A 12,500-nucleotide genomic window follows, 5' to 3' on the forward strand; every position below is an offset into this window, starting at 1 on the left:
GATGAAATATGTCTGAGTGTGTGTGTGTGTGTGTGTGTGTGTGGGTGTGTGTGTGTGTGTGAGGGGGGGGGGTCAGAGGGAGTGCAGGTGGGTGGTCCAGGGCCACAGGTGACAGTTCAGCTGAAGCACATGTTTTCTTCATCCTTCTGATTATTTCCATTGTCTAATCCTTTTGTCATTTCCTCTGCTCTGCTCCTGATAATCCACACTGCTAATCTTGAATTGCCATTCATATATGACAAATTACACATTGGCCTATCGGGTTGTTTTATTTTGCCACAGCATGCAATGTGCATTTGTTCCTCTCTGTTGTCTTCTTTCTGGCTACCTTATTAGCTTCTTTTCTATGATGAAAACATTCAACTCTGAATACATGCATCGTTAGCCTCTCTGTGTCATTGCTACACAGTAATGTTACAGTCATACATCAAGAGTCCTGTGAACTGTACTGGAAGCAGGGAACAAATGTTCCTATTGAACCAAACAGTCACATGGTGAAGCATTCAATTCCCTTGTGGCAAGTGGAATGAAATCCCATGATTGTCTTTCTGTCTTCAGTGAAGAGAGACCACGTGTCTGTGTGCAATAGAGAGAGAGCTAGTAAGGCAGTTGCACTGCATGGCCAGTCACTTTTGACAGCACATCTATCTCAAACTCCACCCCTCCTCTCCTGCAGCTCCTAATTCCCCCCGGGGACCGATGATGGTGTCACCCAGCTCTCAGCGGTATACAGTCAGATCATTTTTTGGTACTACTGCTGTTATTTACTGAGCCAATCGCTCTCCGCTGATGGCTTTATAGCCACAGCAGTCCATAAAGCATAAATCATTTATGAGTGAGATCACTGCACCACAGCAGTCACCTCCCCCGCCATGCTTCCCCACTACCCTCTCCACCCACATACAGATATCCATAAACACACAGCCTAGTAATAGACAGTAAATCTTGACTGGTCATTTATATCCCCCCCGTCTTCCCACAATACCCACCATCATCATCGCCATACCACAGGAAGCTCTACCTGAAGCCTAGAGCAACAAATACTTTACATTGACACAACATTTAAATTAAGTCGACATCCGTTAGTTTCATTAGGTCACTCTCATCTTTAGGTTCCTATGACCCCACTGTTGTGGTTATGTCTTGAACCTTGTTCAATGACTTGCTCCATAAATGTCTGATCAGTATTCCCAGGCCATTCCTTTTCCCAAAGCCATTAAGGCACTTCACTCAGGGCTAAATGCAAAGATGACCTCCAGCCATGGCCACTGCTCCCTATTTAGGTCAATCAAAACAGGGCTTTCAGTAGTCTCCGCAGAGATCATATATAAAGCTCTGCCTCTTTAGTCTGTACACTTTAAAAAACACCTATATGCATTCCCACATAGAAACATATTCTTCACAGCAAGTAGCATGGAAAAATAGTAGACTGTTCTCTTGATAATTAAACACAAAACAAAGCTCTTGTGAGGTAAATTGTTCAATTAAAAAGCAAGATAATGTTCTTCTGTCAAGCATGTAGCAGTTAACATGTCTGCCCTTGCTCTATATAGACCGTCTTCCTTTAGCTGAGTCAGACTCTAGGAAGTAGTTGTTATACCTTCACTGTGATTAAACCTCATCTGCATCAACAGTATATCGCACCGCCATCAAGGCTGCCTAATTTAGTTAAAAGGAGGTGGCCTATGGCTGTCATTACTTTACAATTAGATTTTTACAGCAGCTGCTAATTAGGCTTGGTTCAAGGCTGGACCAAGAAGTAAAAGGATAAATTGAACATTTGTAATGTAGTGTTTTTTAGTGAGCAGTAATTTAATGAATCCTTGGGGGAGCAGTTGTCATTAACATACCCCAGAGAAATTTATGTAACAACCATGCAGTACCTACAATACACACTTTATGTAACATAAAATACAGCTAATCTATCATTTATCTCATCAAAGAGCTAACCAATGCTGAATTAAACATGTAGAGCTGAACCAGTAGTAGGGAATTAAACCCTCTGCACAATTTTATAACAAAACCCTTCCCTTGGGATATGCAAATTTGTCATGCGGGAATGAATGTTGTACATACCTGCCCAGAATGAAAGAGCACATCAAGAGTTAAATTACAAAAACAATGCAGAGTAAATCTCTATACAGGACATAAAGTTACAGTATATTGTACAGTACTGGAAGTCGGCATACTTTCGCTTAAGCTGCATTTCTAGTAAGCTCATCTACTGTTGGTTACTTACATGTCAGACGCTTGTTGTGGTTGGTTGACCCAGTCGACGACATGATCCAGTGGATATGGGACTGGTTGAAGAGAGTGTTTTTCCTTTGAGTGTGTGTGTGTGGATTTTTGTCGTCCTCCTGTCAAGGCTCCTGGACAGGATGCTGGTGGTGTGTGTAGTGGCTGGTCATCTAGTCACTACAAATCTCTTGCCTCTCTTCACATTGGCTCTAGGACTTTAAAGATAGTACATCCACATAACACTTTTTCTCCCTCCCCTGCCCTCTTCTCTTCTCTTTCTGCCAATCTGCTCTGCCTTTTGCTGTGTTTGGTGTCTCCCTCCCCCTTCTTTGAACGCCTTTACTCTTCTTTCTAGGTTTTTCCTCTCACTGCTTCACACTCTCATCTCGGCTGCCTCTCTGTGTATCACAAACACAGACACACGCTCTCTTGCTCGCTCAGCAGGGTTGTAGGGAACTGTGCAGCTTAGAGACAGGGGGAGAGTGATAGTGGGCTGTTGCACTGTGGCCTGTACCAACTGGTGACAATGAGGGGGTCAAGAGGATCAGAAGGAGTATAGACTTTCTACATAATATTGAGAAATATACCAGGATCAAACCCCTCCCACCTCAACCATCACTGCTTTGCTTTAAATTTTTGTATTTATTTATTCACTTTGTTGTAGGATGAAAGTGAGCTGTGATAAGACAAAAGGTACTGCAAATTAATACACTGCCACATTCTCTAACAGTGAAAAAAACAGAAATGCACATGCAGAGTATGTATTTGTTATATGTAATAAAACCTATGTGATGCTATGTAATGTTGTGTTACATCATGTCATGTTGATTGTTTGTCCGTGTTTGTTTATAAATGCTCCGTATTTGTATAGCGCCTTTCTAGTCTTTTTGACCACTCAAAGCGCTTTTACCATTCACACACATTCATACACTGAGCCTAAGTGCTCAAACAGAAACTAACATTCAACATTCATCCTGGTGGAACAGCAACCAGGGGCAAATCGGGGTTCAGTATCTTGCCTAAGGACATTCAACATGCAGCCTGGAGGAGCCAGGGATTGAACCGCCGACCTTCCAATTAACAGGCAACCTGCTCTAGCTCCTGAAACACAGCCATTATATTCATTATATTATTTTTCAGTACAGTTTTCTAATAAGGTATACTATATAAAGGATTTATACAGTTTATTTACCTTATTAAATGAGTATTCTAGGAATTTAATATTGCCCTTCCATAAAGTTGTCTGTACTCACACCAAATCAGGCTTTGCCGCAAAATGTCCTGTCCTCCCATTAATTTGAATCGGGGTAGTGCGTTTGAGCAGCAGTGGTGAGGACTGCAGGGGATGCAGAAAAAAACACATTGGTCCTGCAGCGAAAAACTGAAACAAAATCAACTGAGAGATGTAAACTGACGTCAGACTAGTCAAACTGCTCAACAGTCAACAGAGAGACAAAGCTAGAAAGTTTGTTTAGAGAAATAAAGAGTTATTTTCTGATTGTTTCATTGTTGCATTCTAAAGCACACATAAACATGCCCACATATACACCACCACACAGCCCCTGATTTAGTGTGAATATAGCCTTAACACTTTACAGCCATGCTCTGTGAGCTAACATGCTGATAGTGGCAATGCAAAATGCAAATGCAGTTATTATGTTAACCATATTCCTGATTTTTTGTTCTAGCTATCTCTGGCAGGTGGGGAAAAAGGTGTTAGTTTTTGTATTTTGCTTGTGTAATACTCATTTGTGAACCACTGCCCCATGTTCTAAATAGGACTGAAAGCATTCTGTTTTCTTCCAGATGAGTTTTAATTTCTCCATGCACTTGATTTTGTTTTATTGCTGATTTGGTAATTATTACTTGATGTTTGTGCTTCTACCATGGTTAAGTAGGCTACGTAGTAGGTTCATGTGCTCTGGTCTGCTTGACATATTCTCCATGACGCGTAGAGACACTTTTGGGACACAACGTGGCATGTCTGGTAAGAGCACGGGGTGCAGCCGTCCCTGTGTGAGTCCGGGATCGCTCTCCAAGACCCTTGTCTCTCTCACCACAACTCGTCTTCTCAAAGAAAGATTTCAGTCTTGACCAAAGTGGTGGAGAGACCGACTGACACTGCCAACCACAGAGCCACACAGCTAGCTAGAGTCAACACTTCTAAGGACAGAGGGTGTCATATGCTGTACAGATTCTAAATTTGTAATATGTGCTATTGGGCTATATAAATTAAAATTACTTGACTTGACTTCCCATAGTTCATCTTACAGTGTCTTTATATTACACCATCCCTGTCAGGAAAATGTCTGCTATTTTAAAGCTCCACATCTGTAGTAGTCGAGTAGAAGTCTGTATCGCAGGCTTACCGTCAGATATTTGTATTCTGCAAGCCCCAAATGAGATAACAATGATGAGATCATAAGGGATTCTTTTCTAAGCCACTGAAGACATTATATAACTCTTTTCACAGGCTACAGAGTGCTTGCAGAGTAAACTGAATGATGAATAACATCATTCAGTTTACTATTTACGAATGACTTATTATTTATGAAAGGATTAATAATAAGCAATTAATACCTTTTGAGATCCCAGGTTGCAGAAAATCAATTTCCTCCAGCATTGCTTTGTTTTGTTTTGTTTTTTGCTAGCACTTTAATTCATTAGGACAAAACATTTACATTTGCAGACTTGATAGCTAATTAAAAGGTGAAAAAGTCATTGTCCTTTATTAATCACTAGAGGTTTCATAGCTTATTAGAAAGAAGAAGAATTATTTATGTATTAATAGCAGCAGAAGATCCCTCTGCCCATGATATTTCTACCCATGAGCCTTTGTAATATTGAGTGCAGAGATTTAGGGTTGCATACAATAAAGATATAAAAATAACAATAAAGAGGATTACATACATTCTTTTCTGTTTGCATATCAAACAGATTCTTTTTGTGGGCTTTGTTAGAGGTTTTGTCTGTCACACATGGGGCATTAATAGGCACTTAGCATCATGGACTCTAGATGGTCCTGACTCCCCCTTCCCTAATAAGAGGCTTCTAACAGCCAATTACATCATACTTAAGCAGGAGGAGGCTGCTCCAGTCTAACCACTAATGTCATGGAAAACTCATTGCAGACTACATGAGGAGATAGAGAATTATCATAGGATATGATTCACAGCCTTTTTTTTCTCCATTCTGATGCTGCGGTCATCTATGAACTCTGAGATGATTAATATATTCTTTCACCACACGGTTTCACAGGCAGTCTATTTAGATTTTATCTGATCTGATATCCAACATATTTCAGAACAGGGAGCGCCACAAGTCAGCTATATCCTTCAGTCTTGACAGGAACTCATTTGACTATTGCATTCACAGCATTAACTGCCATATTACACGTATTGCTGCATATATTTATTATTCTTATATTTTTATATACCATGTCAATTTAACATTTTTATATTTATATAATAAATGTTTATTGTTATGTACCAAATCACTGGAGCAAATTACTTGTATGTGTAAACCTACCTGGCAAAAAATCTGATTCTGATTCTGTTTTTCATTCTATTAACATCTCTAGAAGATGTGAGAGAAGATTTTCCCCATCACTGCATGTGCCAACACCTAATCCACCATAGTGTACATAAGGTCCATGTTCCGTATTTTAACCTCATTGTCAAGGCAATATTGGCATCTGCTGGTAAAGATTGTGTATTACACTTAGTGAGCGCCTCCTGTGTACAGTTGACTATACAAGCACAATGATTCCTTCAATGAATTTCATCACTTAATTGATGGAACCATTAATACTTGGCACCAATCTCAGGAAAATCATATATATTTCAGATGTGCTGTTCTCTTGAACAACAACAGACCAAGTGTGTGCTTTTGATTAGATATCTCTTTGGGAAATGAAACTGTTTCACGTGTATAAGAGAAGCCACAGTCAGCAAATTATTTTTTTTTGAAAACACAATCAAAATCACATTTGTATCAAATTTGTATGTCGTCTTTCAGATACTCCCAGGTTTAGTTCATTCAGGTAAACAAAAGGGGATTTCCAGTGGTTGTTACACAGTGTTATTGTGTGTGCTCACATGAGTGTGTATGCATGCGTGTGTGTGCATGTGTGTTGTGCCTGTTGCTCTTTCAGCTCTATCAGTGCTGGCTTCCGCTTTGAAACTGTGTTGTCTCAATTTTCTGCAGCAGAGTCTCTGATGTGGCTTGTGAGTCATACTGTGGTAAATATACACATTTGCGCATGCACATATGCATGCACACACACATAAGACAGAGTCACAGGCAGATGTATTCATGTCTACACACACACTATTCATGGTCACTACAGTTAGTATTCCCTTTGACTTTCACGTTACACTTTTGGTTGAGCAATACGCAGTAAGCCTGCTGACATAAGCTGCTGGATTTTCTCACACAGCTAATCCTGAGCGACAGACAAAAAAAAAGTTCTCATCTTCACTTCACATCTTCACAGCCGCACCAGACAGTGAAGTCAAAGCCATCAAACTTTATTAAAAATATCACATTGTGGTGTATGGGGATATTCTAGGGGTCACCATGGCAACAGACATTCAAGTGCCAAATGCACGAAATGTGCACACCTGCCTGCCAGTGTTCCAACTTTTGCCTCTGAGCCATAGACAATATCTAGGTGCTGTTTGCTAAATGTGGCAGGACGGAGAGGCGACAGTGGCAATGCCTTTGTTCTCAGAACGAGGAGCACACAGCTCTGTCAAGGTGTTAATTAGCCATTGTGAGACATGAAAGTTGTTAGGATTGTGCTTGCTTCTGCTGTGAGATGCACAACCTTTTGTGTGAAACATCTTTGTCTTGCCAGACTCTGTAAAGAATGCAACATAGTGAGTGACAGCTACTTTGAAAGTAGCAATGCTTTATGAATACAGCCACCGCATTCAGTACTCTCTGTTACAGTACATCTACCTGTTATGTCATTAAAACTTTCTGACAGCACTGAGCTCACTATAATACGCCATGTCTCAGTTGTGATTTGTCTTCCCGCTGCTCTGGATATGTATGTCGTAATCTATGGTTCACACAGTAAGGTCTCAAATTTGAAATAGTCCCAGCTCTTTCATCGTGTTGTGCCTCTGTGCGTTTGAGCTGTGAAGGTGTGCACTTGGAACGATCAGTTTTGGGGTGAACATGATGGTTTGTGATGTCAGTTTTGCAAGCATGTGCAGTGTTTTTCAGTGTCTAAATGAGATCTAGTGACTCATGTGGAGAAAACAGGCTGCTTGGACTGTGTGACTGACTGAGTATCGGTTTGACTCGTCATGCCGAGCCTTACCACTGATATACAGCACTGAACTTAACATTTTCTTGTGGATATTAGTCATTGCCAGATAATAAAGCTAACCGCACAGTAAATGGTTTGGGTGATCCTAAAGGCCAACTACATTTTGTGTTTCCTGTCCGTGGAAATGTCAAATGAAGTCTGTGTGATATTATGCATTTTGAGTCAACACAACAAAAAACCACATCGTTGTCCATTGTTGGAAGGAGTTTACATTATGTGTAAGCAAACAGTGATTAAATCTGTGAATGCTACCATTAAGTAATTTCCTGAAAATACTTATGACATACTAATGAGAGCTTATAAGAGGATTTGTTGGGTCGCTATTGTAATAATAAGATTTCAATAAATGTGCCAATATGTCACAGTTTTTAAATGGCTCTATTATTTATGGCTGAGATTTCATCCCTGGGGTTTGTGTGTACAATAGTTCGTGTTCGGAAATAACATAGCATTTGGATGTTTCTGTGGGCATGTGTGTGCGTGAATGTATGCATGAGTATGTGAGTCACGCACCACTATCCAGCCCCCTGGGCTTCGAGTTCTGATGCCCATCTTTCAGCTCTTCTACTGCACAGTGAACCCAGTGAACCTTCTGCTGTTTACACTCTCCCCCTCCTCCTGCTCGCTCTGTCTCTATTTATCTCTCTCACACACTCTCATGCTCATCTATTCTCCCTCCGTCTCTCTCTTACTTTTCTCTCTCCATCTCCCTCCAGCTCCCTACAGTACATCTCTCTTTCTCACGCACTCACACTCTCTTGTGTTCTTAGTCTTTTCTCTCCCAACCCATCCTCCGTCTCTCTTTATAACTGTGCCTCTGTGTATCTACCTCTGCAGATCAAGACTTATTCAGACTCCGACAGTCTCTAACTCTATAAGGTTCAGACAGACACTCAGGGTCTTTCTGTGTTAGGGTTGTCTCTTTTGGTATGTAGACATGCGGCCAAAGAGATAAAGATAAGAAGATAAAGAGTCAGACAGAAAGAGAGTAAGTGACTGAGGGAGGAGTGGATTGAGAGAAGCAAATGGAAAGAAAAGAATAGTGTTGGTGCTTTTCAGACATTCAAGCATGATACTTGAGAGGAATCAGCATAGATATCATCCTAATTTCCAACCTCCACCTCCTCCTCAGTGCTGTCCTCCTTCTCCGCATCCTCGTCATCTCATCACCATCACTGTCCTACCAAGCGCAAACACACTCATTCCATCAGGTTGCAGAAAGTCGAACAGCTGCTGTGTCTTCAGCCCTCTGCTGCCCACACCGAGCCCCTTCTGTCCGTTACGACTTTTTCCAACAGCAGACTGCGAACAATGTGGCTCTTTTATCTGTTTGTGTCCATGTCTGTGTCAGCAAATCTCCTTTTTTTCATGAATGAGGATGTGTGTGGATAATCCCGGATGAAGACACAGGAGACGGGGGACACTCGTATCAACTCTTCCAGGAAGTGCCACTTTGAGGTTGACGTAACGTTACCCCCCCAAAAAACAGTACATCATCTTTGGCTCCTGAGCCATGAATTGCTTTGCTTGCACTTCTCTGACACATTGTGGAACTGAAACACGCTATTAATAATCCTGGTTAAGTGTGAGTTGAGTGTGCGTGTTGGGCACAGCCTGGAAGTCCATTGAGCTGTGTAGAGGAGTTAAGCAGAATGTACATGTACATCACATGGCATGCACCTCAAAATCTGCGGCAGAGAACAGTTTGTCTCTATGCGTATAGGTTTGCATGTGTATGTGAAAAGTAAGTGACTGTGTGCCAGGTACACCATGTGCACCCATGTGTGCGTGTGTGAGGATGCATACAGAGTGTCAGATGGCTATAATGGGAATTATGCACTCACCAAAAGTCACAGGTTTTATTTCCATGCAACCACCCAAGTGTTTCACCACTTCACCAAGCAGCCTCACAAACTTCAATAATTTATGTAAACAACATGTTTGCCTCTTTATAGCATGCCTGTTGCTTGGTCATAAATGACGCGTGTTTCTTGGTCTTAAATAATGATAATCAACGGGATTGATTCTGTTTCTTTTTCACACTGTCATGCCTTTTCTCCCAGAGGCAGAGCAGCATTCCTGGCAGCGTTTCTTCACTTGGTGGCACACGGTGGGAACTCCAAGCTTGGTCACGGATAGCACAGCACTGTAAACGGCTAATCGGGTATCAAACCAGCAGAGGAGAAAAAGCGCCTCCACTCCGTGTCTCATTCATTATTCACAGCCAGCAAATGAAGTTGGTACAGTGGGAGCAATCAATTATACATGAGAGAAGGTAGGAGGGAAAGAGAGAGAGAGAGATGAAGGGGATGGAGAGAGGCCTACCTTGCAGCAGAGCTTTAGCATGTCAAGGAACATCACAGTGACACTTGGCAACATGCATGCACAAAGTACAGAGGTCATGGATGCTCGAGGCCCAGAATTCTGCGAAGATAGCCTTAGAGAGAGAACTCTTAAGTGTGCATGCATCTTTCACACCGCACCAACTGCGTTTATTTGATAATGACTCAATATGCTAACTTCGTAATACCTCGGTTCACTTGTGTGTGCACTCGTGTTTTTCTATGGCTCGCTGCTCTGACACAGTCATAGCGAAACTGCATTTGGTCGTTTCACAAATGTCGAGCAACAGTCATAGCGTCCTCTCAGTAGGTTACAGCTTGCTCCGAAACCAGGATACAAAATTGGTCCAGATGCAAATTTTAGAATTAACACACTCAGGGTTGAGTCACACTGGCCTTTTGTCTGTCCTGTGTACTCCTAGTAACTATAGTATATGTTACACATACTAGACCACACACAGATTTTGTGAGATAATTAAGTAGTGATTCTAGGAATTAAGAATAACATATTGGCATTCTTGTTGTTGATTGTACCTTCTTCAGTGTATGCAATTATTATTTGTAAAACTTTTGCCATCTTAAATACTGATCCCTTGTTCCTTTTGATACCATAATCTTTCATATTCAGTGATAAGTAAAGCGATAGCTGTGATCACATGGGACTTTCCTGGACAATCAAGCGGCCTGTTACCTCAAGCTGATGATGATCTTCTTCTGTCTTCTTCTGCCAGTGAGCCACAGAGGCAGTTTCACAACTCCAACCTGTGGCACTTATTCACCCATTTGCATTCATTGTGGGGCTGTCCCACACATGCACACACACACACACACACACACACACACACACACACACACACACACACACACACACCAATGAGAATTACTTTCTGTGCTTTCTCTACAGCTGTCCACAGCTGTATATGCAGTGGGTTTCAATGACCCTCCATTGTTGTGATTTGAAAGCCTAACTCTGAAGCTGTAGATTGCCTGTTGGAATATTTGTATCAATCTCTCTGTCACCTCACTATTCGTTAAATGTCAGATATTGGCTTCTGGAAACTGCTCTATGTATTTGGTGTTTGTGTGTTAGTGTGTGTGTGGGCAGAGAGGCTGTTTGATGTGAGTCAGATCCAAACCCAGGCTGGTTTCTCTCACATGTGTGTGGGACGCATCCAGATGGCTCCGCAGGACTGCACAAATGTCACTCTGATAATGAGACAACAGGGCCTGTTGAAATACAGGTAGTAGGGCTGTGGTGCCTGCTTTTGCATGGTACACACACACAAACACACACACAGAGAGCAATGGGGAAAAAGAAAGAAAGGCAGCCCTAAACGCAAAAAGAAAACTTGTCTGATCATGATTGCAAACATGTTCATGTGCCATGTCAGTAATGTCTTTATCTCCAAGGCAGGTTATCAACTTCAGCAAGAAACGATGAATGTAATAATATTCGTCCACTGACCTGTGCTAAATGACAACTTCACCTCCGTCCCTCTCCAGTCCTCAGGGGTCATCGCAGGTCGCCGCTCAGTTGCCATGGGAACAGGAGACACAGAGGAAAATTCTCCTGAGCACTAAACAGTGACACCTTATGCCATCTCCGACAGACTCGGCTGAGTTGTACATACAAGTGTGAAAGCAGGAGTGAGAAGTTGTTGTTTATTTAATTTTCTTACGAGTCACAAGAGTGGCCTGTCAACCCCACTCTTTCACAGTCTCTTTCTCTTTCTGTCTCCTGCATTAAAAACCAATTTTCACACGTACCCTTGTGGACATTTGCTCACACTTATTTTCTTTGTCTGCATCACTCCACTCAGTAGTTCTCTCGCACAATATATTCCTGTTATTTTGAACAGCAAAGCACAGGTGCAACCTTGTCTGTGTGTGTAAGTGTGATCCTATCTGTTATTGCGACTCTCCGACTGCGGTGACCTAATGTAACTATTGCACCTCCATTGTCAACCCTCCAACAGCTCAGTCTGCCTCATGAGGTTACTGCACCTGTTTGTCTAACACGCACACAAACACACTTCATATATCAGCCCACAGTCGCAAATACTAATCTGCTGACACCATTATGATGCCAGGCTCATGGCATGTATGTGTTCAGTGTGTTTGTGTGTGTGTGTGTGTGTGTGTGTGTGTGTGTGTGTGTGTGTGTGTGTGTGTGTGTGTGTGTGTGTGTGTGTGTGTGTGTGTGGAGTGGGTGGCATTGCTGCTGTATCAAACACTGTCCACTGCTGGCAGCAAATTTCCTCTGTGGTGATCTGTTATAGTGACAGGGCAGCAAGTATTTTTAGCCAGAGAGAAAGGACAAATAATGAAGCAGGAAAGACAGAGGGAGACAACAAGGGGACGAGTAAGAGAGAGAGGGATAGGAATGGATGGGGTGAGAGAGAGAGAGAGAGAGAGAGAGAGAGAGAGAGAGAGAGAGAGAGAGAAATGGTGGGAGTGAAATTTGAGGGTAAACCAAAACCACCTGGATGTTGCTGACTTGCTGCTCTTCTGTTTAGCGCACAGTCTATATACATCACATTACACACTTGCATACAGACACATGCCTCATGGTCATGCACCAG

At 42.0% G+C, this 12,500-nt stretch overlaps 1 protein-coding gene across 1 annotated transcript in view; it reads right to left on the reverse strand.

Moving 5' to 3' along the window:
- LOC123974684 (dysbindin-like) overlaps positions 1–2,282 on the reverse strand; it is a 10,521-nt gene extending 8,239 nt beyond the window's left edge. The window contains exon 1 of the mRNA XM_046055527.1: positions 2,240–2,282. Coding sequence (XP_045911483.1) covers positions 2,240–2,282 — 43 coding nt within the window. The remainder of the gene's footprint in view (positions 1–2,239) is intronic.
- Positions 2,283–12,500: the final 10,218 nt, after the last annotated feature.

The sequence above is a fragment of the Micropterus dolomieu genome, linkage group LG08 (assembly GCF_021292245.1).
Source record: "Micropterus dolomieu isolate WLL.071019.BEF.003 ecotype Adirondacks linkage group LG08, ASM2129224v1, whole genome shotgun sequence".
NCBI classification, from domain to species: Eukaryota; Metazoa; Chordata; class Actinopteri; order Centrarchiformes; family Centrarchidae; genus Micropterus; species Micropterus dolomieu.